At 45.7% G+C, this 27,394-nt stretch overlaps 1 protein-coding gene across 1 annotated transcript in view; it reads right to left on the reverse strand.

Annotated features, from left to right (window-relative positions):
• Nucleotides 1–8,992: 8,992 nt before the first annotated feature.
• Nucleotides 8,993–27,394, reverse strand: part of LOC306912809 (retinal-specific phospholipid-transporting ATPase ABCA4-like) — a gene marked incomplete at its 3' end in the record, with an annotated part of 193,394 nt that continues 174,992 nt past the window's right edge. The window contains exons 34-37 of the mRNA XM_079489265.1: nucleotides 13,775–13,849; nucleotides 12,203–12,372; nucleotides 9,798–9,975; nucleotides 8,993–9,112 (exon numbers count right to left, since the gene is read on the reverse strand). Of these exons, the coding sequence (XP_079345391.1) occupies nucleotides 8,993–9,112; nucleotides 9,798–9,975; nucleotides 12,203–12,372; nucleotides 13,775–13,849 (543 nt within the window). The remainder of the gene's footprint in view (nucleotides 9,113–9,797; nucleotides 9,976–12,202; nucleotides 12,373–13,774; nucleotides 13,850–27,394) is intronic.

The following is a 27,394-nucleotide window of genomic DNA, read 5'->3' on the forward strand; positions in this document are numbered from 1 at the left end:
CAATTTGGCCCCAGTCAGTCAGTTCCCCCCACAATGCTCAAGATGACATTGAGAATAAGCTGCTGATTGATATGTAGTACCATAGAAGACGTTAGGCCTCACTCACACCTATACATCTAGCATACAACAATGTTGCCTTATATAACAATATTTTGTCATTCCAGCTGTTTTGAGGCATAGGCTCAAGACAGAAACATCCTTAGATTCCACATGAATGTGAGTAAACTAAAAACATGGCATCAAAATATATTTCCTGTTATTAAGTTTGTATAGGCATTTTACAGTATTAGATCAGGATTAGAACATTTAGAAGTAACTCTTGAAAAGAAAACTGTTAGATAGATAGATAGATAGATAGATAGATAGATAGATAGATAGATAGATAGATAGATAGATAGATAGATAGATAGATAGATAGATAGATAGATAGATAGATAGATAGATAGATAGATCCACTTATAACCAGTAAGACGCCTGAGCGTGAGAAGCGACCGCGTCATAAAGGGCGAGGTGACGTGCACGCATCCACCTGGGTGACTGCTGGGCGAGCACTGGCGCTTTGGCATGGGGGGTAAGATCAACATATGGAATGAATTCTGTACTGAATCCCATGAGCTGGGCCTTAATTTTCAGGCCTGTTGAGAACTCTAGTTTTCGCCGACTGCCGGGCGCGGTTTGAGGTCAGATGTAGAGTTGCTGGCCAATATTGATACATCAGGGATCTCCATATACTGTATGGGCTTAATTGCGACATCAGGTTGTATTTACTATGACATCAGGGATCTCCGATGCCACGTGATGTTATGAGACCTGGGCACCATATATTGGGGCTTTCCCATGTATGGGGATTTAGAGTGTTACACTGACTGACGGACAAAAATGTACGATTTCATAGTAAACGCGACCTGCGGTCACAATAAGGCCTTATATAAACGGTTGCTTATTCACAATAGAACCAAATATTGGCATCCTGGGGGCAGAGAGCACTGAGGGGGAAGGTGCCCAACCCCCAGAAAAGGGCACCATTTTGGGGTGGACTTTTTGTGGGGGTCCCTTGTGCCATTTCACATCAGAAATATCCAACTAGGATGTGCCACTATAACTTGGCCTGTGTCATTGGACAGTAAAATAATACATTCGAATTTCCATGTAAACATAAAAATCACACCCGTGTGAACTGAGTGGTGTAATATAGCCTGTCTGACGTAATGAAATCATGTCTGATGTAATTAAATCACACCCGGGTGAACAGGGTGAACATAGCAACCATGCTCATTTTTTCTGCCCTAACAAAGCCAGTTGTGTCTGATGTAATGAAATCACACCCGGGTGAACAGGGTGAACATAGCAACCATGCTCATTTTTTCTGCACTAACAAAGCCAGTTGTAGGAGTGGTTTACACCACTCAAAAATATATAATATTTGTATGTGTGTGTGTGTGTGTGTGTGTGTGTGTGTGTGTGTGTGTGTGTGTGTGTGTGTGTGTGTGTGTGTGTGTGTGTGTGTGGTGGGGGGTAGGCGTTTCTTTCAGTGGGGATCACTTCATGGATGGATTTAATGACTTTTGCAGTAAAAGTAAAACTTCTGACCATCCATTTCATGAAGAGGACATCTTAAAGATATGAAAAAACAATGTCACATTTTGTTGATAAATAGTAGGACCAAAATTACAAGTGAATGTCAGAAAAGTAAACTTTTTGCTATTTCCGCCTATTTAAGGCCTTATATAAAAGGCTGCTGATTCACATTAGAACCAAATATTGGCATTCTGATTGTTCTGGGATGTAGGCACACTACCTGTAGACAATTTGTGCAAGTATGATGTAAAAACAAACAGCAGGTAAAAAATGACAGAGGATTTACTTGGAACTCTCTCTTTCAGATAGGCGTTTTTTATTGCCTATGTGGTGAGTCACTTCATGGATCAATTTTAAGACTTTTGCAGTAAAAGTAAATCTCGGGACAATCCATTTCATGAACGGGACATCCTAAAGATATGAAAAAACGATGTCCCGTTTTGTTATACCTCGGGGAGGGGTATAGTCAACTTTTGGGGCTTTTGTTTCTTGCACTACTGGAGAGGGAAGTCTGGAACACTCTGGTGGAGCTGTTGCCCCCGCGACCCGACTACAGATAAGCGGTTGAAGATGGATGGATGGAGACTGGGGTCCCAGTCCAGAGATGAAAATCATAATGAAATGGCCTAGGCTACTTTCTATCAATTTAATTTGGGGGTCCTTGAAATTAAAATAGCTGAGAATCAATGGGTTAAACTGTAGACTATAGTTAATTCACAAAATACAATAATGGCACATAAGCATTTTTGAAACAGGGCTTGGTTTAGAAAAGCCTATATTTTGCGCTAAAGTAGGCTAATATATTGAATAACATATAAATGTAGGTTTTAAGGCTAGAATGGCATTGTAGTGGACTATAGTGAGAGACGAGATTGCCTCTCCTTCATTGCAGGACTGCAGGACTAGTCTGGAGATAGTTAGTCGGGAATGATCAGCTTCAGCCAGTGTTTTGGTTCGTACCTAGAGTTGTGCATTATCTCCGCTGTGCACAGCAGCACAGGGGAACTGTCTTTAATATATCCATGGTCGTTTTCAGCCATGCTGATTCACGTAATCGCGTTGGACAAAACAAAACCAGCCGGACCAACGTTATTGGCTTAATGCACGTAGGACCCGCATTTTCAAACTGTCCACAAGTTGCGACGGACCCGACGGTACTATAAAACATGACCCGACGGTACTATACAACATGTGAGTGATTCTTGCAGCGAGCTGATAGCTACACACTAGGGCCCTCATTTATCAACCGTGCGTACGCCAAAATATGGGTGTACGCCTGTCTAGTTGAGTAAGTAGCATTATTCTGTATTTTAGCAAACTGCTGTTAGTGTTACTCTAAGTGCTTTTGTATTAGTATTATATTATTAGCTTGTGTGGTAGTCAGTAGTTTATAGTTGTATTGTTTGTGTTCAAACAGTAGGCTAGTAGACTAGTTTAATTAGTTTCACCCTGTAATAGGCCACTTGATAAGTAGTATAGGCCACTTGATTTCCTTGTGAAGTGTGAAGTGAGTGGTTTAGCCAGCACTCCTGGCAGACGATTAGCAATCAGTTGGATTGGCCTTATACCACCAGGTGAAAGCGTCAGCTGTTAAGCGGCGGCCAGCAAACGAAGGCCAGGCGAACAAAGGCGACAGGCGACTTTGTCAGGCGAACAAAGGCGACAGGCGACTTTGTCAGGCGAACAAAGGCGACAGGCGACTTTGTCAAAGTCCGACTTCGTCACTGACCGATAAGCTGTAGCATTGATTAGTGACATATATAGTAGTGTATTGTAGTATATGTTTAGTGATCTACAATGTGTTTTCTTCCTATTCCTGTCCTCTCTTCTTCCTGGCGGTCGCACAAACACTGGGTTACACCCAGATGTCGCGACACAACTAATCTCATCTATCCTACTCTTTCAACTCACGTCGAGCAAGTGGTAACGGGAGGGCTTTGGAATTGCCACTCGGCTGTGGTGGAAGGCAAATCTGCTTTCATCTCAGCCTACGCATCCTTGCTCTCCCTTAACTTCCTTGCTCTGACTGAGACCTGGATCAGACCAGAAAACACGGCTACGCCCGCGGCTCTGTCAGATGTGTACTCTTTCTCTCACACTCCCAGAGCCGTGCGGACAGGTGGTGGGGTTGGTCTGCTCATTTCCAGAAAATGGAAATACTCTCCTGTTTCACTGTCACTATTCTCTCCTACCTCATTTGAATTTCATGTGGTCACTGTTTCTCATCCAGTCAAGCTCACCATTGCAGCTGTTTATCGCCCACCGGGCCCTGCTGGTGGCTTCCTGGAGGAGCTGGACCATCTAGTCTCCCACTTCCCTGTCGATGGCTCTGGATTCATCCTTCTGGGTGACTTCAACCTCCCGACTGAGAAGCAGCTAGACCCACTACTTTCGTTTCTCGCCGCCTTTGACCTAGTTATTTCCCCATCTCCTCCTACCCATGAGGCGGGCAACCAACTGGACCTGATCTTCACCAGAGGCTGCTCTATTGCTAACCTGTCTGTCACTCCTCTTTCCAGTGAAAAGGGTAAGAAACTCTCTGATCACTACTTCATGTCCTACTCTCTCTCTCTCTCCTCTCCCCCCTCACAGCCCCTCCCTACCCACATGATTTCCTCACGTCACAATCTTCGCTCACTTTCCTCCACTGATCTTTCCTCTTCTGTTCTCTCTGCTCTCCCTGCCCCTGAATCCTTTGCTCTTCTATCCCCTGATACCGCCACAGATCTTCTTTTCTCTACTCTATCCTCTTCTCTCGACCATCTCTGTCCCCTCACCACCAGGCCTGCACGCCAAACTCCACCTGCCCCCTGGTTGTCGGACTCAGTGCGGACTGAGAGACGGAGCCTGAGAGCGGCTGAGCGCAAATGGAGAAAGGGCAACCTCCCGGAGGACCTTCTCACCTTCCAATCTCTCATTTCTACTTTTTCCTCCTCTCTATCAGCTGCTAAAGCTGCTTTTTTCTGCACTAAAATTCAGGCTTCTGCTTCCAACCCTAAAAAACTCTTTGAAACTTTCTCCTCTCTCCTACAACCACCACCCCCTCCTCCCTCCTCGTCCCTCCTCCCTGACGATTTCGCCAACTTCTTTGACAAGAAGGTGAACGATATCCGATCCTCCTTCCCTCCTCCCCCGGCTGGTGCCCTGCGCACTGCCCACACCCGTCTGCCTGCCACCCCCCCCTCTCTACCTTCATCTACTCCTCTTCCCCCCCCCATCCCCTCTCTATCCCACTTCTCTCCCCTCTCCCCTAACGAGGTCCTTCTCCTTGTTAGCTCTAGTCGCCCCACCTCATGCTCTCTGGACCCGGTCCCATCCACTCTGTTGCAGTCTATTGCACCTGAACTTCTTCCCTTCTTAACCCACCTTATTAACACCTCTCTGACATCTGGCTACTTTCCCTCTACTTTCAAGACTGCCAGAGTCACCCCCCTCCTGAAGAAACCGACACTTGACCCCTCTGAGATCAAGAACTACAGACCGGTTTCCCTTCTATCCTTCCTATCTAAAACTCTCGAACGTGCTGTCTTTAAACAACTGTCCTCCTATCTCCACCAGAACAACCTCCTGGACTCCAACCAGTCTGGTTTCAAAGTGGGTCACTCGACAGAGACTGCCCTGCTGGCAGTGACGGAGTCGCTCCATGCCGCTAGAGCGAACTCTCTCTCCTCCGTCCTGATACTCCTGGACCTGTCTGCAGCGTTCGACACGGTGAACCATCAGATCCTCCTCTCCACCCTCGAGGGGATGGGTGTCTCAGGCTCTGCACTCTCCCTGTTTGCATCCTACCTGACGGGTCGCTCCTACCAGGTGATGCTGAGAGGGTCTGTGTCAGAACCACACAGGCTCACAACTGGGGTTCCCCAAGGCTCGGTTCTGGGTCCTCTTCTTTTCTCTCTCTACACTACATCTCTGGGTGCTGTCATCCACTCCCATGGCTTTTCCTACCACTGCTATGCCGATGACACCCAGCTGATCCCCTCATTCCCCCCCTCTGATACCCAAGTGGAGGCACGCATTGCTGCTTGTCTGGCTGACATCTCGGCGTGGATGTCGACAAACCACCTGAAGCTCAACCTGGACAAGACCGAGCTGATGTTCCTCCCGGGGAAGGGCTGTCCGCACCGAGACATGGCCATCACCATTGATAATGCTGTGGTGACCTCAACTCGGACTGCGAAAAATCTGGGTGTGACCCTGGACGATCAACTGACGTTCTCGGCAAACATCGCATCAGTGACAAGGTCCTGCAGATTCCTCCTCTACAACATCAGGAGGATTCGCCCCTTCCTCACGGAGAAGGCAGCCCAGGTGCTCATCCAGGCTCTCGTCATCTCCCGCCTGGACTACTGCAACTCCCTCCTTGCTGGTGCTCCGGCATCTGCCATCAGACCTCTGGAGCTTGTTCAGAAAGCTGCGGCTCGTCTGGTGTTCAACCGCCCCAAGTTCTCCCACACAACCATCCTTCTCCGTTCTCTACACTGGCTCCCCGTAGCGGCCCGCATCCAGTTCAAAACCCTGGTGTTAGCCTATAGGGCAGTGAAAGGAACAGCTCCTTCCTATCTCCGGGCTATGGTCGATGCCTACACCCCTGCCCGACCACTTCGGTCTGCCACCTCGGGGCGACTGATTGCCTCGTCACTCAAGGGTCCTTCTGGCCGATCCACACGGTCACGACTCTTTTCTGTTCTGGCCCCACAGTGGTGGAATGAACTCCCCACTGATGTTAGGACAGCAGAGTCACTGCCCATATTTCGCCGCAGGTTGAAAACCCACCTCTTCAGGAAACACTACCCTTCCTCTCTGCTTGACCTACTTGTTGTTAACTAGTTGTACGAACGTTTGTTTTCTATTGTTGTATTGTTTATTGGATCTTGTTTAGTCGATACACTTAATTGTTTTAGCTCATGCTCATTTGATTTAGCTATTTTGTCTCATCCGGTTAAGGAAATAGGTAGCTGATATATTGCACTTTTACCTTAGCGCTAGGTATACTCTTGGTTGCTTGTTTTTGCAGAAAATGCACTAAAGACTTCTGGTGATTAGTAGTTTTTGTTCCCTACCTATGTTGAATACACTTATTGTAAGTCGCTTTGGATAAAAGCGTCTGCTAAATGACTGTAATGTAATGTAATGTAATGTACGCCGAAATTACCGCAATTTTCGGCATTTACGATTTGCGCCAACGTTTGATTTTGAACTTGAGCCAAGACAAAAACCACGTCTGGTCGGGAGCTGTCGTACGCTTTGTCCTCACCTGTTTTTCTGTCGTAGAACAGCGGAGCAGCATTGTTTGACCAGCTGAGAGGCTGTCACAGGCATCGAAACATATGTATTCACTCCTAAAATGTTTATATAAAACTGTATGTATATGGGCTAAATGTAAAAAAGAAAAAAAAAGTAAAGTAATACATCAACGATATGTCTTTGTGTCATATGAAATTAGTAGGAGATTTCCAACTTTACAAGCAAGCAATTAAAATCGCGCATTTAAAAACAATGTTGCAAGTTAGATGCGTAAGCCATTTAAACAGTGTTTTGCATGATGAGCGCATACATGCGAGGATTTGGGCTGTCTGTGCTGAAATATTTCCATGACGGGACGTTGGATAGTATAGTGCAGCGCTGCAGCTGCGGAGAGTCCCAACTTGGGTAGCCTACTGTAGCCGAATCTACAGCAGGCCGATGTCTTTCTGGAGTTACAGTATGTGCAATCTCCTCCTCGTTTAATAAACCCGACGCGTCGCTCGAATGCCAAATGTGCCGTGCCAGCGCAAGTGGGAACGCATCGGAGATAGTATAGCCTAAGCCAGCCTGCAGCCCACCATACCACCACCAATGTCCAGTGCCACATGAGGCTACGGGTTTGGCTGCAATATTCATATAATTGACAGTTGACAGCGAGGCAATTTAAATAGACTGTCGGACGTGCATGGTCAATTGGTCACGGTGTCACGGACGGACCACAGTGATAGAGAGAGACAGACAGGACAGGAGATGCACCTTGCAAAACAGCAGCGCGTGCGCGCCTATTTGTTATATAATTCATGGTTCACAGGTTCAGGTTTTCGTTCACTAATATATCTTGTTGTATATTAAATGAATAAAGACTTTAATAATTTAATATACAACTAACAACACAGTGACAGTTGCTTGCAAATTGCGATATGTGCGTGCGTGCGTGCGTGCGTGCGGGGGGTGATGCGGGCAGCAAGGGAAGCGAAGCGAGAGGAGAAACAGACAGGGTAGTCCTACAGCTTTATTTAATTCATGCAGGTTTATTTATTTAAGATACAACAAGTTGCGTGTGCGTGCGTGCGTCTGTGTGTGTGTGTGTGTGTGTATGGGAGGGGGCAGCAGAAACTTTTTTTCCCCTGTAACCATGGTTTCCAGGTCGTATTGCAGTTGTTCATGTCGCAAAACCGAGGGAGCGGCTAGATTTTATAGGGCGTGCCAGATTGATTTCAGCCGTCACATTTATTACTGCTAGGAATGAAATTAGGAAGGAACAGCTGTCTGCGATCACTTTGTAAATGCCGACCCGACGTGGGTGTACTACGAATCCTACACTCGAATTTGGGGCAGAATTTACACTCAATTGATAAATGAGGGCCTAGTAGTGTGTATGCGTGCAGAGGAGGGAGGAAAACTGGAGGAGGCGACGAGGCGTCCGTGTGTGTGCGTGTGCGTGTGTGTGTGTGTGTGTGTGTGTGTGCAGTGTAGCCTAATGGGGCTTTGCTAGGCAGACAAAGTAACGCAACAGAGTTACAGAATCAAACCACTTGGCAACCCAACTACAATACGCTCTATCTCTGGTGTTCAATCATGACTGTGTGCTACACAGTTATGCTCCGGACGTTCCTGAGCCGCGCGCACGGGCGCATGTTAGGGGGAACACTAACATGTTAGGGGGAACACTAACATGTTAGGGGGAACACTAACATGTTAGGGGGAACACTAACATGTTAGGGGGAACACTGACATGTTAGGGGGAACACTGACATGTTAGGGGGAACACTGACATGTTAGGGGGAACACTGACATGTTAGGGGGAACACTGACATGTTAGGGGGAACACTGACATGTTAGGGGGAACACTGACATGTTAGGGGGAACACTAACATGCGTTAATTGCGTTAAACGCAATTAATTAGCGCCGTTTAACGTGTTATTTTTGACAGCCTTAATTATGATAAATGTGCGCGACTGTAAAGATGAATGGCATGCATTTGGAAATTTCGAGAGGCAACGGGTCTGGAAACGCGACACTACTCAGACCCTGACAGGAGAACTACGTTACCCATAAAGCAGCAGCAGGGAGACGAGACTACTCAGACCCTGACAGGAGAACTACGTTACCCATAAAGCAGCAGCAGGGAGACGAGACTACTCAGACCCTGACAGGAGAACTACGTTACCCATAAAGCAGCAGCAGGGAGACGAGCGGTTGGATGTTGTCCGGCGACGTGTAGCACTTCTTATCAAAGGCCACGAAAATACACACAACCATGGCTGCACTGATGGAGTAGTTTATCTGGAGGGAGAGAGACATAGAGAGAGAGAGAGAGAGAGAGAGAGAGAGAGAGAGAGAGAGAGAGAGAGAGAGAGAGAGAGAGGGGAGGGGGAGGGGGAGGGGGGGAGGGGGAGGGGGAGGGGGAGGGGGAGAGGGAGAGGGAGAGGGAGAGAGAGAGAGAGAGAGAGAGAGAGGGAGGGAGGGTGAGGGGAGAGGGAGGGAGGGTGAGGGGGGGGAGGGAGGGGGAGGGGGAGAGGGAGGGAGAGGGAGAGGGAGAGGGAGAGGGAGAGGGAGAGGGGGAGAGAGAGGGAGAGAGGGAGAGAGAGAGGGAGAGGGAGAGGGAGAGAGAGAGGGAGAGAGAGAGGGAGAGGGAGAGAGTTTGGTTTAATTTTACATTCTCAAGAGTTACATTATTGTTTAAATAAAATAGGGCTTCCATGTTGAAGTGGTAAATACGGTAAATGAATGGTTACAATAAAACGCTCGTAAAGCAGATTAATCTGCCGAAAAACGATTCACAGTTTGGGACAATATGTATAAAATAACTGAATATAATCTACAAAAATTGCAAATTGCCAGCCTGTGTTGCCCCAAATGATGACGCTCCAGCCACAGCATACGTGCAGCTCAGAATGGGTGCGTGCGTGCGTGCGTGCGTGCGTGCGAGCGTGCGTGCGTGCGTGCGTGCGATTATAAATAATAATACCGTGTCCCAGATGTAGTTGGCCATCCAGTACACCAGGGGGCTCACTCCGCTGACGAACTGCAGGTGCTTGGCCTGGGTCACCCTCTCCTGGACCAGGTAGAGCACGAAGCTGGCCGGGACGAACGACATGGAGAAGATCACGCAGATGGAGAGGGCCGCGTCCACCGAGGTGCTCAACCTGGAGGAGACAGAACCACATGGAGAAGATCACGCAGATGGACAGGGCCGTGTCCACCGAGGTGCTCAACCTGGAGGAGACAGAACCACATGGAGAAGATCACGCAGATGGACAGGGCCGCGTCCACCGAGGTGCTCAACCTGGAGGAGACAGAACCACATGGAGAAGATCACGCAGATGGACAGGGCCGTGTCCACCGAGGTGCTCAACCTGGAGGAGACAGAACGTGTATTGGTCAATCACAAAACGATCTGTGTCTCTCATTGGCCACTCACACAGTGATCTATCTAACGCCGTCCCTCATTGGCCACTCACACAGTGATGTGATAGGATGGTGGTACTCACACGGTGATGTCAGAGGGGGTGGTACTCACACAGTGATGTCATAGAGGGGGTGGTACTCACACAGTGATGTCAGAGAGGGGGTGATACTCACAGTGATGTCATAGAGGGGGTGATACTCACACGGTGATGTCAGAGAGGGGGTGGTGCTCACACAGTGATGTGATAGGATGGTGGTACTCACACGGTGATGTCAGAGGGGGTGGTACTCACACAGTGATGTCATAGAGGGGGTGGTACTCACACAGTGATGTCAGAGAGGGGGTGATACTCACAGTGATGTCATAGAGGGGGTGGTGCTCACACAGTGATGTCAGAGAGGGGGTGGTGCTCACACGGTGATGTCATAGAGGGGGTGGTACTCACACAGTGATGTCAGAGAGGGGGAGGTACTCACACGGTGATGTCATAGAGGGGGTGGTGCTCACACGGTGATGTCATAGAGGGGGTGGTGCTCACACGGTGATGTCAGAGAGGGGGTGGTGCTCACACAGTGATGTCAGAGAGGGGGTGGTGCTCACACGGTGATGTCATAGAGGGGGTGGTACTCACACAGTGATGTCAGAGAGGGGGAGGTACTCACACGGTGATGTCATAGAGGGGGTGGTGCTCACACGGTGATGTCATAGAGGGGGTGGTGCTCACACGGTGATGTCAGAGAGGGGGTGGTGCTCACACAGTGATGTCAGAGAGGGGGTGGTGCTCACACGGTGATGTCATAGAGGGGGTGGTACTCACACAGTGATGTCAGAGAGGGGGTGATACTCACACGGTGATGTCAGAGAGGGGGTGGTGCTCACACAGTGATGTCAGAGAGGGGGTGGTGCTCACACGGTGATGTCATAGAGGGGGTGGTACTCACACAGTGATGTCAGAGAGGGGGAGGTACTCACACGGTGATGTCATAGAGGGGGTGGTGCTCACACGGTGATGTCATAGAGGGGGTGGTGCTCACACGGTGATGTCAGAGAGGGGGTGGTGCTCACACGGTGATGTCATAGAGGGGGTGGTGCTCACACGGTGATGTCAGAGAGGGGGTGGTGCTCACACGGTGATGTCAGAGAGGGGGAGGTACTCACACGGTGATGTCATAGAGGGGGTGGTGCTCACACGGTGATGTCATAGAGGGGGTGGTGCTCACACGGTGATGTCAGAGAGGGGGTGGTACTCACACGGTGATGTCATAGAGGGGGTGGTGCTCACACGGTGATGTCAGAGAGGGGGTGGTACTCACACAGTGATGTCAGAGAGGGGGTGGTACTCACACGGTGATGTCATAGAGGGGGTGGTACTCACACAGTGATGTCAGAGAGGGGGTGGTACTCACACAGTGATGTCAGAGAGGGGGTGGTACTCACACAGTGATGTCAGAGAGGGGGTGGTGCTCACACAGTGATGTCAGAGAGGGGGTGGTACTCACACAGTGATGTCAGAGAGGGGGTGGTACTCACACAGTGATGTCAGAGAGGGGGTGGTACTCACACAGTGATGTCAGAGAGGGGGTGGTACTCACACAGTGATGTCAGAGAGGGGGTGGTGCTCACACAGTGATGTCATAGAGGGGGTGGTACTCACACGGTGATGTCATAGAGGGGGTGGTGCTCACACAGTGATGTCATAGAGGGGGTGGTACTCACACAGTGATGTCATAGAGGGGGTGGTACTCACACAGTGATGTCAGAGAGGGGGTGGTGCTCACACAGTGATGTCATAGAGGGGGTGGTACTCACACAGTGATGTCAGAGAGGGGGTGGTACTCACACAGTGATGTCAGAGAGGGGGAGGTACTCACACAGTGATGTCAGAGAGGGGGAGGTACTCACACGGTGATGTCATAGAGGGGGTGGTACTCACACAGTGATGTCATAGAGGGGGTGGTACTCACACAGTGATGTCAGAGAGCTGCTCCCTGGTGAGGTTCAGAGGGTGGTTGATGACGGTGATTCCGTAGGCGTCCAGCCGGGCGTCTCGGGGCAGGTGGGCGCGCAGGATGGCGTTGTTGGCAACGTTCATGAAGGACACCATGGCGTGCCAACCTTTGTTGTTGTACCACACCTGCACCCCATGGAGAAATGGGGCATTTATATAGAACTATTATAGTCTAGTTGTACCACACCTGAACCCCATGGAGAAATGGGGCATTTATATAGAACTATTATAGTCTAGTTGTACCACACCTGAACCCCATGGAGAAATGGGCATTTATAACTATTATAGTCTAGTTGTACCACACCTGAACCCCATGGAGAAATGGGACATTTATATAGAACTATTATAGTCTAGTTGTACCACACCTGAACCCCATAGAGAAATGGGGCATTTATATAGAACTATTATAGTCTAGTTGTACCACACCTGAACCCCATGGAGAAATGGGGCATTTATATAGAACTATTATAGTATAGTTGTACCACACCTGAACCCCATGGAGAAATGGGGCATTTATATAGAACTATTATAGTCTAGTTGTACCACACCTGAACCCCATGGAGAAATGGGCATTTATATAGAACTATTATAGTCTAGTTGTACCACACCTGAACCCCATGGAGAAATGGGGCATTTATATAGAACTATTATATATAGTCTAGTTGTACCACACCTGAACCCCATGGAGAAATGGGGCATTTATATAGAACTATTAGCCAAAGCACTTCACATAGGTTGTGCATCTCACACACACACACACACACACACACACACACACACACACACACACACACACACACACACACACACACACACACACACACACACACACACACACACACACACACACACACACACACACAGACACACAGACACACACACACACACACACACACACGCTTGCAGGGGGTCCCCAGACATGGCCAAAGCATTACCAGGGATTCTACAAAATGTAAAAAAAAACTTGTGTTTCTATATCAGTGGTTCTCAAACCATTTCATGTCAAGGACCCCTAGAATTATCTGTATTTGGCCGCCGACCCCCATCTGAAAATATGTTGTTCCAGGGACCTCCTCCCAGAAGCAAATATTTGAGTTCAAAGCGTTCACTGGGAAAGCATATATTCAAAGATGTGCGCCACATTTTCACGATTTTTCAAAAATCAGACCTACAAGCTCGTAGCGCTATGAGCTTGTAGATCTGCTATTTTTCAATAGCTAGAGTATAACACAATGCTTAAAACACCAAAAAGGGGTTCCCGCTCAGAATGTGTTAAAACACCAAAAAGGGGTTCCCGCTCAGAATGTGTTAAAACACCAAAAGGGGTTCCCGTCCTGAATGTGTTAAAACACCAAACGGGGTTCCCGTCCTGAATGTGTTAAAACACCAAACGGGGTTCCCGTCCTGAATGTGTTAAAACACCAAACGGGGTTCCCGTCCTGAATGTGTTAAAACACCAAACGGGGTTCCCGTCCTGAATGTGTTAAAACACCAAACGGGGTTCCCGCCCAGAAAGGGGTGAACTTGCCTTGACGTTGTTCTCAGTCTCCAGGTATCGCAGGAACAACCCCACGTCCTTCAGAGTCTGTCTGCAGTGCTGGCCCTGGAAACACAGAGACACCGTTTACTGAGCCTAAAGCCGGCCCTGGAAACACAGAGACACCGTTTACTGAGCCTAAAGCCAGGCCCAATAAGGACAGTACTGTACTGTAGTTACAGTTTACTGGGCCTAAAGCCAGGTCCAATAAGGACAGTACTGTAGTTACAGTTTACTGAGCCTAAAGCAATAAGGTCCAATAAGGACAGTACTGTACTGTAGTTACAGTTTACTGGGCCTAAAGCCAGGCCCAATAAGGACAGTACTGTACTGTAGTTACAGTTTACTGGGCCTAAAGCCAGGTCCAATAAGGACAGTACTGTAGTTACAGTTTACTGAGCCTAAAGCAATAAGGTCCAATAAGGACAGTACTGTACTGTAGTTACAGTTTACTGAGCCTAAAGCCAGGCCCAATAAGGACAGTACTGTAGTTACAGTTTACTGGGCCTAAAGCCAGGCCCAATAAGGACAGTACTGTACTGTAGTTACAGTTTACTGGGCCTAAAGCAATAAGGTCCAATAAGGACAGTACTGTACTGTAGTTACAGTTTACTGAGCCTAAAGCAATAAGGTCCAATAAGGACAGTACTGTAGTTACAGTTTACTGAGCCTAAAGCCAGGTCCAATAAGGACAATACTGTAGTTACAGTTTACTGAGCCTAAAGCAATAAGGTCCAATAAGGACAGTACTGTAGTTACAGTTTACTGAGCCTAAAGCCAGGTCCAATAAGGACAGTACTGTACTGTAGTTACAGTTTACTGAGCCTAAAGCCAGGTCCAATAAGGACAGTACTGTAGTTACAGTTTACTGGGCCTAAAGCCAGGCCCAATAAGGACAGTACTGTAGTTACAGTTTACTGAGCCTAAAGCCAGGTCCAATAAGGACAGTACTGTAGTTACAGTTTACTGAGCCTAAAGCCAGGCCCAATAAGGACAGTACTGTAGTTACAGTTTACTGGGCCTAAAGCCAGGCCCAATAAGGACAGTACTGTAGTTACAGTTTACTGAGCCTAAAGCCAGGCCCAATAAGGACAGTACTGTAGTTACAGTTTACTGAGCCTAAAGCCAGGCCCAATAAGGACAGTACTGTACTGTAGTTACAGTTTACTGAGCCTAAAGCCAGGTCCAATAAGGACAGTACTGTAGTTACAGTTTACTGAGCCTAAAGCCAGGTCCAATAAGGACAGTACTGTACTGTAGTTACAGTTTACTGAGCCTAAAGCCAGGTCCAATAAGGACAGTACTGTAGTTACAGTTTACTGAGCCTAAAGCCAGGTCCAATAAGGACAGTACTGTAGTTACAGTTTACTGAGCCTAAAGCCAGGTCCAATAAGGACAGTACTGTAGTTACAGTTTACTGAGCCTAAAGCCAGGTCCAATAAGGACAGTACTGTAGTTACAGTTTACTGAGCCTAAAGCAATAAGGTCCAATAAGGACAGTACTGTAGTTACAGTTTACTGAGCCTAAAGCCAGGTCCAATAAGGACAGTACTGTACTGTAGTTACAGTTTACTGAGCCTAAAGCCAGGCCCAATAAGGACAGTACTGTACTGTAGTTACAGTTTACTGAGCCTAAAGCAATAAGGTCCAATAAGGACAGTACTGTAGTTACAGTTTACTGAGCCTAAAGCCAGGTCCAATAAGGACAGTACTGTACTGTAGTTACAGTTTACTGAGCCTAAAGCCAGGCCCAATAAGGACAGTACTGTAGTTACAGTTTACTGAGCCTAAAGCAATAAGGCCCAATAAGGACAGTACTGAACTGTAGTTACAGTTTACTGAGCCTAAAGCCAGGCCCAATAAGGACAGTACTGTAGTTACAGTTTACTGAGCCTAAAGCCAGGCCCAATAAGGACAGTACTGAACTGTAGTTACAGTTTACTGGGCCTAAAGCCAGGCCCAATAAGGACAATACGGTACTGTAGTTACAGTTTACTGAGCCTAAAGCCAGGCCCAATAAGGACAGTACTGTAGTTACAGTTTACTGGGCCTAAAGCCAGGCCCAATAAGGACAATACGGTACTGTAGTTACAGTTTACTGAGCCTAAAGCCAGGTCCAATAAGGACAGTACTGTACTGTAGTTACAGTTTACTGGGCCTAAAGCCAGGCCCAATAAGGACAATACGGTACTGTAGTTACAGTTTACTGAGCCTAAAGCCAGGCCCAATAAGGACAGTACTGTAGTTACAGTTTACTGAGCCTAAAGCAATAAGGTCCAATAAGGACAGTACTGTACTGTAGTTACAGTTTACTGGGCCTAAAGCCAGGCCCAATAAGGACAATACGGTACTGTAGTTACAGTTTACTGAGCCTAAAGCCAGGCCCAATAAGGACAGTACTGTAGTTACAGTTTACTGAGCCTAAAGCAATAAGGTCCAATAAGGACAGTACTGTAGTTACAGTTTACTGAGCCTAAAGCAATAAGGTCCAATCAGGACAGTACTGTACTGTAGTTACAGTTTACTGAGCCTAAAGCCAGGCCCAATAAGGACAGTACTGTAGTTACAGTTTACTGAGCCTAAAGCAATAAGGCCCAATAAGGACAGTACTGAACTGTAGTTACAGTTTACTGAGCCTAAAGCCAGGCCCAATAAGGACAGTACTGTAGTTACAGTTTACTGAGCCTAAAGCCAGGTCCAATAAGGACAGTACTGTACTGTAGTTACAGTTTACTGGGCCTAAAGCAATAAGGTCCAATAAGGACAGTACTGTACTGTAGTTACAGTTTACTGAGCCTAAAGCCAGGTCCAATAAGGACAGTACTGTACTGTAGTTACAGTTTACTGGGCCTAAAGCAATAAGGTCCAATAAGGACAGTACTGTACTGTAGTTACAGTTTACTGGGCCTAAAGCCAGGCCCAATAAGGACAATACGGTACTGTAGTTACAGTTTACTGAGCCTAAAGCCAGGCCCAATAAGGACAGTACTGTAGTTACAGTTTACTGAGCCTAAAGCAATAAGGTCCAATAAGGACAGTACTGTAGTTACAGTTTACTGAGCCTAAAGGAATAAGGTCCAATCAGGACAGTACTGTACTGTAGTTACAGTTTACTGAGCCTAAAGCCAGGCCCAATAAGGACAGTACTGTAGTTACAGTTTACTGAGCCTAAAGCAATAAGGCCCAATAAGGACAGTACTGAACTGTAGTTACAGTTTACTGAGCCTAAAGCCAGGCCCAATAAGGACAGTACTGTAGTTACAGTTTACTGAGCCTAAAGCCAGGCCCAATAAGGACAGTACTGTAGTTACAGTTTACTGGGCCTAAAGCCAGGCCCAATAAGGACAGTACTGTAGTTACAGTTTACTGAGCCTAAAGCAATAAGGTCCAATAAGGACAGTACTGTAGTTACAGTTTACTGAGCCTAAAGCAATAAGGTCCAATCAGGACAGTACTGTAGTTACAGTTTACTGAGCCTAAAGCAATAAGGCCCAATAAGGACAGTACTGAACTGTAGTTACAGTTTACTGAGCCTAAAGCCAGGCCCAATAAGGACAGTACTGTAGTTACAGTTTACTGAGCCTAAAGCCAGGTCCAATAAGGACAGTACTGTACTGTAGTTACAGTTTACTGGGCCTAAAGCAATAAGGTCCAATAAGGACAGTACTGTAGTTACAGTTTACTGAGCCTAAAGCCAGGTCCAATAAGGACAGTACTGTAGTTACAGTTTACTGAGCCTAAAGCAATAAGGTCCAATAAGGACAGTACTGTACTGTAGTTACAGTTTACTGAGCCTAAAGCGAGGCCCAATAAGGACAGTACTGTAGTTACAGTTTACTGAGCCTAAAGCCAGGCCCAATAAGGACAGTACTGGAGTTACAGTTTACTGAGCCTAAAGCCAGACCCAATAAGGACAGTACTGTACTGTAGTTACAGTTTACTGAGCCTAAAGCAATAAGGTCCAATAAGGACAGTACTGTACTGTAGTTACAGTTTACTGAGCCTAAAGCCAGGCCCAATAAGGACAGTACTGTACTGTAGTTACAGTTTACTGAGCCTAAAGCCAGACCCAATAAGGACAGTACAGTAGTTACAGTTTACTGAGCCTAAAGCCAGGCCCAATAAGGACAGTACTGTAGTTACAGTTTACTGAGCCTAAAGCCAGGTCCAATAAGGACAGTACTGGAGTTACAGTTTACTGAGCCTAAAGCCAGGCCCAATAAGGACAGTACTGTAGTTACAGTTTACTGAGCCTAAAGCCAGACCCAATAAGGACAGTATTGTACTGTAGTTACAGTTTACTGAGCCTAAAGCCAGGTCCAATAAGGACAGTACTGGAGTTACAGTTTACTGAGCCTAAAGCCAGGCCCAATAAGGACAGTACTGTAGTTACAGTTTACTGAGCCTAAAGCCAGACCCAATAAGGACAGTACTGTACTGTAGTTACAGTTTACTGAGCCTAAAGCCAGGTCCAATAAGGACAGTACTGGAGTTACAGTTTACTGAGCCTAAAGCCAGGCCCAATAAGGACAGTACTGTACTGTAGTTACAGTTTACTGAGCCTAAAGCCAGGTCCAATAAGGACAGTACTGTAGTTACAGTTTACTGAGCCTAAAGCCAGGTCCAATAAGGACAGTACTGTACTGTAGTTACAGTTTACTGAGCCTAAAGCCAGGCCCAATAAGGACAGTACTGTAGTTACAGTTTACTGAGCCTAAAGCCAGGTCCAATAAGGACAGTACTGTAGTTACAGTTTACTGAGCCTAAAGCCAGGTCCAATAAGGACAGTACTGTACTGTAGTTACAGTTTACTGAGCCTAAAGCCAGGTCCAATAAGGACAGTACTGTAGTTACAGTTTACTGGGCCTAAAGCCAGGTCCAATAAGGACAGTACTGTAGTTACAGTTTACTGAGCCTAAAGCCAGGTCCAATAAGGACAGTACTGTACTGTAGTTACAGTTTACTGAGCCTAAAGCCAGGCCCAATAAGGACAGTACTGTACTGTAGTTACAGTTTACTGAGCCTAAAGCCAGGTCCAATAAGGACAGTACTGTAGTTACAGTTTACTGGGCCTAAAGCCAGGTCCAATAAGGACAGTACTGTAGTTACAGTTTACTGAGCCTAAAGCAATAAGGTCCAATAAGGACAGTACTGTACTGTAGTTACAGTTTACTGAGCCTAAAGCCAGGCCCAATAAGGACAGTACTGTAGTTACAGTTTACTGAGCCTAAAGCCAGGCCCAATAAGGACAGTACTGTAGTTACAGTTTACTGAGCCTAAAGCAATAAGGTCCAATAAGGACAGTACTGTACTGTAGTTACAGTTTACTGAGCCTAAAGCCAGGTCCAATAAGGACAGTACTGTACTGTAGTTACAGTTTACTGAGCCTAAAGCAATAAGGTCCAATAAGGACAGTACTGTACTGTAGTTACAGTTTACTGAGCCTAAAGCAATAAGGTCCAATAAGGACAGTACTGTAGTTACAGTTTACTGAGCCTAAAGCCAGGCCCAATAAGGACAGTACTGTAGTTACAGTTTACTGAGCCTAAAGCCAGGTCCAATAAGGACAGTACTGTACTGTAGTTACAGTTTACTGAGCCTAAAGCAATAAGGTCCAATAAGGACAGTACTGTAGTTACAGTTTACTGAGCCTAAAGCCAGGTCCAATAAGGACAGTACTGTAGTTACAGTTTACTGAGCCTAAAGCCAGGTCCAATAAGGACAGTACTGTACTGTAGTTACAGTTTACTGAGCCTAAAGCCAGGCCCAATAAGGACAGTACTGTAGTTACAGTTTACTGAGCCTAAAGCCAGGTCCAATAAGGACAGTACTGTACTGTAGTTACAGTTTACTGAGCCTAAAGCCAGGTCCAATAAGGACAGTACTGTACTGTAGTTACAGTTTACTGGGCCTAAAGCCAGGTCCAATAAGGACAGTACTGTAGTTACAGTTTACTGAGCCTAAAGCCAGGTCCAATAAGGACAGTACTGTACTGTAGTTACAGTTTACTGAGCCTAAAGCCAGGCCCAATAAGGACAGTACTGTACTGTAGTTACAGTTTACTGAGCCTAAAGCCAGGTCCAATAAGGACAGTACTGTAGTTACAGTTTACTGGGCCTAAAGCCAGGTCCAATAAGGACAGTACTGTAGTTACAGTTTACTGAGCCTAAAGCAATAAGGTCCAATAAGGACAGTACTGTACTGTAGTTACAGTTTACTGAGCCTAAAGCCAGGCCCAATAAGGACAGTACTGTAGTTACAGTTTACTGAGCCTAAAGCCAGGCCCAATAAGGACAGTACTGTAGTTACAGTTTACTGAGCCTAAAGCAATAAGGTCCAATAAGGACAGTACTGTACTGTAGTTACAGTTTACTGAGCCTAAAGCCAGGTCCAATAAGGACAGTACTGTACTGTAGTTACAGTTTACTGAGCCTAAAGCAATAAGGTCCAATAAGGACAGTACTGTACTGTAGTTACAGTTTACTGAGCCTAAAGCAATAAGGTCCAATAAGGACAGTACTGTAGTTACAGTTTACTGAGCCTAAAGCCAGGCCCAATAAGGACAGTACTGTAGTTACAGTTTACTGAGCCTAAAGCCAGGTCCAATAAGGACAGTACTGTACTGTAGTTACAGTTTACTGAGCCTAAAGCAATAAGGTCCAATAAGGACAGTACTGTAGTTACAGTTTACTGAGCCTAAAGCCAGGTCCAATAAGGACAGTACTGTAGTTACAGTTTACTGAGCCTAAAGCCAGGTCCAATAAGGACAGTACTGTACTGTAGTTACAGTTTACTGAGCCTAAAGCCAGGCCCAATAAGGACAGTACTGTAGTTACAGTTTACTGAGCCTAAAGCCAGACCCAATAAGGACAGTACTGTACTGTAGTTACAGTTTACTGAGCCTAAAGCCAGGTCCAATAAGGACAGTACTGTAGTTACAGTTTACTGGGCCTAAAGCCAGGTCCAATAAGGACAGTACTGTAGTTACAGTTTACTGAGCCTAAAGCCAGGCCCAATAAGGACAGTACTGTAGTTACAGTTTACTGAGCCTAAAGCCAGGTCCAATAAGGACAGTACTGTAGTTACAGTTTACTGGGCCTAAAGCCAGGTCCAATAAGGACAGTACTGTAGTTACAGTTTACTGAGCCTAAAGCAATAAGGTCCAATAAGGACAGTACTGTACTGTAGTTACAGTTTACTGAGCCTAAAGCCAGGCCCAATAAGGACAGTACTGTAGTTACAGTTTACTGAGCCTAAAGCCAGGCCCAATAAGGACAGTACTGTACTGTAGTTACAGTTTACTGAGCCTAAAGCAATAAGGTCCAATCAGGACAGTACTGAACTGTAGTTACAGTTTACTGAGCCTAAAGCAATAAGGTCCAATAAGGACAGTACTGTAGTTACAGTTTACTGAGCCTAAAGCCAGGCCCAATAAGGACAGTACTGTACTGTAGTTACAGTTTACTGAGCCTAAAGCCAGGTCCAATAAGGACAGTACTGTAGTTACAGTTTACTGAGCCTAAAGCAATAAGGTCCAATAAGGACAGTACTGTAGTTACAGTTTACTGAGCCTAAAGCAATAAGGTCCAATAAGGACAGTACTGAACTGTAGTTACAGTTTACTGAGCCTAAAGCCAGGTCCAATAAGGACAGTACTGTAGTTACAGTTTACTGAGCCTAAAGCAATAAGGTCCAATAAGGACAGTACTGAACTGTAGTTACAGTTTACTGAGCCTAAAGCCAGGTCCAATAAGGACAGTACTGTACTGTAGTTACAGTTTACTGAGCCTAAAGCCAGGTCCAATAAGGACAGTACTGTAGTTACAGTTTACTGAGCCTAAAGCCAGGCCCAATAAGGACAGTACTGTAGTTACAGTTTACTGAGCCTAAAGCAATAAGGCCCAATAAGGACAGTACTGAACTGTAGTTACAGTTTACTGAGCCTAAAGCCAGGCCCAATAAGGACAGTACTGTAGTTACAGTTTACTGAGCCTAAAGCCAGGCCCAATAAGGACAGTACTGTAGTTACAGTTTACTGGGCCTAAAGCCAGGCCCAATAAGGACAGTACTGTAGTTACAGTTTACTGAGCCTAAAGCAATAAGGTCCAATAAGGACAGTACTGTAGTTACAGTTTACTGAGCCTAAAGCAATAAGGTCCAATCAGGACAGTACTGTACTGTAGTTACAGTTTACTGAGCCTAAAGCCAGGCCCAATAAGGACAGTACTGTAGTTACAGTTTACTGAGCCTAAAGCAATAAGGCCCAATAAGGACAGTACTGAACTGTAGTTACAGTTTACTGAGCCTAAAGCCAGGCCCAATAAGGACAGTACTGTAGTTACAGTTTACTGAGCCTAAAGCAATAAGGTCCAATAAGGACAGTACTGTACTGTAGTTACAGTTTACTGAGCCTAAAGCCAGGTCCAATAAGGACAGTACTGTACTGTAGTTACAGTTTACTGAGCCTAAAGCAATAAGGTCCAATAAGGACAGTACTGTACTGTAGTTACAGTTTACTGAGCCTAAAGCAATAAGGTCCAATAAGGACAGTACTGTAGTTACAGTTTACTGAGCCTAAAGCCAGGCCCAATAAGGACAGTACTGTAGTTACAGTTTACTGAGCCTAAAGCCAGGTCCAATAAGGACAGTACTGTACTGTAGTTACAGTTTACTGAGCCTAAAGCAATAAGGTCCAATAAGGACAGTACTGTAGTTACAGTTTACTGAGCCTAAAGCCAGGTCCAATAAGGACAGTACTGTAGTTACAGTTTACTGAGCCTAAAGCCAGGTCCAATAAGGACAGTACTGTACTGTAGTTACAGTTTACTGAGCCTAAAGCCAGGCCCAATAAGGACAGTACTGTAGTTACAGTTTACTGAGCCTAAAGCCAGACCCAATAAGGACAGTACTGTACTGTAGTTACAGTTTACTGAGCCTAAAGCCAGGTCCAATAAGGACAGTACTGTAGTTACAGTTTACTGGGCCTAAAGCCAGGTCCAATAAGGACAGTACTGTAGTTACAGTTTACTGAGCCTAAAGCCAGGCCCAATAAGGACAGTACTGTAGTTACAGTTTACTGAGCCTAAAGCCAGGTCCAATAAGGACAGTACTGTAGTTACAGTTTACTGGGCCTAAAGCCAGGTCCAATAAGGACAGTACTGTAGTTACAGTTTACTGAGCCTAAAGCAATAAGGTCCAATAAGGACAGTACTGTACTGTAGTTACAGTTTACTGAGCCTAAAGCCAGGCCCAATAAGGACAGTACTGTAGTTACAGTTTACTGAGCCTAAAGCCAGGCCCAATAAGGACAGTACTGTACTGTAGTTACAGTTTACTGAGCCTAAAGCAATAAGGTCCAATCAGGACAGTACTGAACTGTAGTTACAGTTTACTGAGCCTAAAGCAATAAGGTCCAATAAGGACAGTACTGTAGTTACAGTTTACTGAGCCTAAAGCCAGGCCCAATAAGGACAGTACTGTACTGTAGTTACAGTTTACTGAGCCTAAAGCCAGGTCCAATAAGGACAGTACTGTAGTTACAGTTTACTGAGCCTAAAGCAATAAGGTCCAATAAGGACAGTACTGTAGTTACAGTTTACTGAGCCTAAAGCAATAAGGTCCAATAAGGACAGTACTGAACTGTAGTTACAGTTTACTGAGCCTAAAGCCAGGTCCAATAAGGACAGTACTGTAGTTACAGTTTACTGAGCCTAAAGCAATAAGGTCCAATAAGGACAGTACTGAACTGTAGTTACAGTTTACTGAGCCTAAAGCCAGGTCCAATAAGGACAGTACTGTACTGTAGTTACAGTTTACTGAGCCTAAAGCCAGGTCCAATAAGGACAGTACTGTAGTTACAGTTTACTGAGCCTAAAGCCAGGCCCAATAAGGACAGTACTGTAGTTACAGTTTACTGAGCCTAAAGCAATAAGGCCCAATAAGGACAGTACTGAACTGTAGTTACAGTTTACTGAGCCTAAAGCCAGGCCCAATAAGGACAGTACTGTAGTTACAGTTTACTGAGCCTAAAGCCAGGCCCAATAAGGACAGTACTGTAGTTACAGTTTACTGGGCCTAAAGCCAGGCCCAATAAGGACAGTACTGTAGTTACAGTTTACTGAGCCTAAAGCAATAAGGTCCAATAAGGACAGTACTGTAGTTACAGTTTACTGAGCCTAAAGCAATAAGGTCCAATCAGGACAGTACTGTACTGTAGTTACAGTTTACTGAGCCTAAAGCCAGGCCCAATAAGGACAGTACTGTAGTTACAGTTTACTGAGCCTAAAGCAATAAGGCCCAATAAGGACAGTACTGAACTGTAGTTACAGTTTACTGAGCCTAAAGCCAGGCCCAATAAGGACAGTACTGTAGTTACAGTTTACTGAGCCTAAAGCCAGGTCCAATAAGGACAGTACTGTACTGTAGTTACAGTTTACTGGGCCTAAAGCAATAAGGTCCAATAAGGACAGTACTGTAGTTACAGTTTACTGAGCCTAAAGCCAGGTCCAATAAGGACAGTACTGTAGTTACAGTTTACTGAGCCTAAAGCAATAAGGTCCAATAAGGACAGTACTGTACTGTAGTTACAGTTTACTGAGCCTAAAGCGAGGCCCAATAAGGACAGTACTGTAGTTACAGTTTACTGAGCCTAAAGCCAGGCCCAATAAGGACAGTACTGGAGTTACAGTTTACTGAGCCTAAAGCCAGACCCAATAAGGACAGTACTGTACTGTAGTTACAGTTTACTGAGCCTAAAGCAATAAGGTCCAATAAGGACAGTACTGTACTGTAGTTACAGTTTACTGAGCCTAAAGCCAGGCCCAATAAGGACAGTACTGTACTGTAGTTACAGTTTACTGAGCCTAAAGCCAGACACAATAAGGACAATACAGTAGTTACAGTTTACTGAGCCTAAAGCCAGGCCCAATAAGGACAGTACTGTAGTTACAGTTTACTGAGCCTAAAGCCAGGTCCAATAAGGACAGTACTGGAGTTACAGTTTACTGAGCCTAAAGCCAGGCCCAATAAGGACAGTACTGTAGTTACAGTTTACTGAGCCTAAAGCCAGACCCAATAAGGACAGTATTGTACTGTAGTTACAGTTTACTGAGCCTAAAGCCAGGTCCAATAAGGACAGTACTGGAGTTACAGTTTACTGAGCCTAAAGCCAGGCCCAATAAGGACAGTACTGTAGTTACAGTTTACTGAGCCTAAAGCCAGACCCAATAAGGACAGTACTGTACTGTAGTTACAGTTTACTGAGCCTAAAGCCAGGTCCAATAAGGACAGTACTGGAGTTACAGTTTACTGAGCCTAAAGCCAGGCCCAATAAGGACAGTACTGTACTGTAGTTACAGTTTACTGAGCCTAAAGCCAGGTCCAATAAGGACAGTACTGTAGTTACAGTTTACTGAGCCTAAAGCCAGGTCCAATAAGGACAGTACTGTACTGTAGTTACAGTTTACTGAGCCTAAAGCCAGGTCCAATAAGGACAGTACTGTAGTTACAGTTTACTGGGCCTAAAGCCAGGTCCAATAAGGACAGTACTGTAGTTACAGTTTACTGAGCCTAAAGCAATAAGGTCCAATAAGGACAGTACTGTACTGTAGTTACAGTTTACTGAGCCTAAAGCCAGGCCCAATAAGGACAGTACTGTAGTTACAGTTTACTGAGCCTAAAGCCAGGCCCAATAAGGACAGTACTGTAGTTACAGTTTACTGAGCCTAAAGCAATAAGGTCCAATAAGGACAGTACTGTACTGTAGTTACAGTTTACTGAGCCTAAAGCCAGGTCCAATAAGGACAGTACTGTACTGTAGTTACAGTTTACTGAGCCTAAAGCCAGGTCCAATAAGGACAGTACTGTAGTTACAGTTTACTGAGCCTAAAGCCAGGTCCAATAAGGACAGTACTGTACTGTAGTTACAGTTTACAGAGCCTAAAGCCAGGCCCAATAAGGACAGTACTGTAGTTACAGTTTACTGAGCCTAAAGCCAGGTCCAATAAGGACAGTACTGTAGTTACAGTTTACTGAGCCTAAAGCCAGGTCCAATAAGGACAGTACTGTAGTTACAGTTTACTGGGCCTAAAGCCAGGTCCAATAAGGACAGTACTGTAGTTACAGTTTACTGAGCCTAAAGCCAGGTCCAATAAGGACAGTACTGTACTGTAGTTACAGTTTACTGAGCCTAAAGCCAGGCCCAATAAGGACAGTACTGTACTGTAGTTACAGTTTACTGAGCCTAAAGCCAGGTCCAATAAGGACAGTACTGTAGTTACAGTTTACTGGGCCTAAAGCCAGGTCCAATAAGGACAGTACTGTAGTTACAGTTTACTGAGCCTAAAGCAATAAGGTCCAATAAGGACAGTACTGTACTGTAGTTACAGTTTACTGAGCCTAAAGCCAGGCCCAATAAGGACAGTACTGTAGTTACAGTTTACTGAGCCTAAAGCCAGGCCCAATAAGGACAGTACTGTAGTTACAGTTTACTGAGCCTAAAGCAATAAGGTCCAATAAGGACAGTACTGTACTGTAGTTACAGTTTACTGAGCCTAAAGCCAGGTCCAATAAGGACAGTACTGTACTGTAGTTACAGTTTACTGAGCCTAAAGCAATAAGGTCCAATAAGGGCAGTACTGTACTGTAGTTACAGTTTACTGAGCCTAAAGCAATAAGGTCCAATAAGGACAGTACTGTAGTTACAGTTTACTGAGCCTAAAGCCAGGCCCAATAAGGACAGTACTGGAGTTACAGTTTACTGAGCCTAAAGCCAGACCCAATAAGGACAGTACTGTACTGTAGTTACAGTTTACTGAGCCTAAAGCAATAAGGTCCAATAAGGACAGTACTGTAGTTACAGTTTACTGAGCCTAAAGCCAGGTCCAATAAGGACAGTACTGTAGTTACAGTTTACTGAGCCTAAAGCCAGGTCCAATAAGGACAGTACTGTACTGTAGTTACAGTTTACTGAGCCTAAAGCCAGGCCCAATAAGGACAGTACTGTAGTTACAGTTTACTGAGCCTAAAGCCAGACCCAATAAGGACAGTACTGTACTGTAGTTACAGTTTACTGAGCCTAAAGCCAGGTCCAATAAGGACAGTACTGTAGTTACAGTTTACTGGGCCTAAAGCCAGGTCCAATAAGGACAGTACTGTAGTTACAGTTTACTGAGCCTAAAGCCAGGCCCAATAAGGACAGTACTGTACTGTAGTTACAGTTTACTGAGCCTAAAGCCAGGTCCAATAAGGACAGTACTGTAGTTACAGTTTACTGGGCCTAAAGCCAGGTCCAATAAGGACAGTACTGTAGTTACAGTTTACTGAGCCTAAAGCAATAAGGTCCAATAAGGACAGTACTGTACTGTAGTTACAGTTTACTGAGCCTAAAGCCAGGCCCAATAAGGACAGTACTGTAGTTACAGTTTACTGAGCCTAAAGCCAGGCCCAATAAGGACAGTACTGTACTGTAGTTACAGTTTACTGAGCCTAAAGCAATAAGGTCCAATCAGGACAGTACTGAACTGTAGTTACAGTTTACTGAGCCTAAAGCAATAAGGTCCAATAAGGACAGTACTGTAGTTACAGTTTACTGAGCCTAAAGCCAGGCCCAAT

This window comes from Electrona antarctica (assembly GCF_951216825.1).
Source record: "Electrona antarctica genome assembly, chromosome: 20".
NCBI lineage: Eukaryota > Metazoa > Chordata > Actinopteri > Myctophiformes > Myctophidae > Electrona > Electrona antarctica.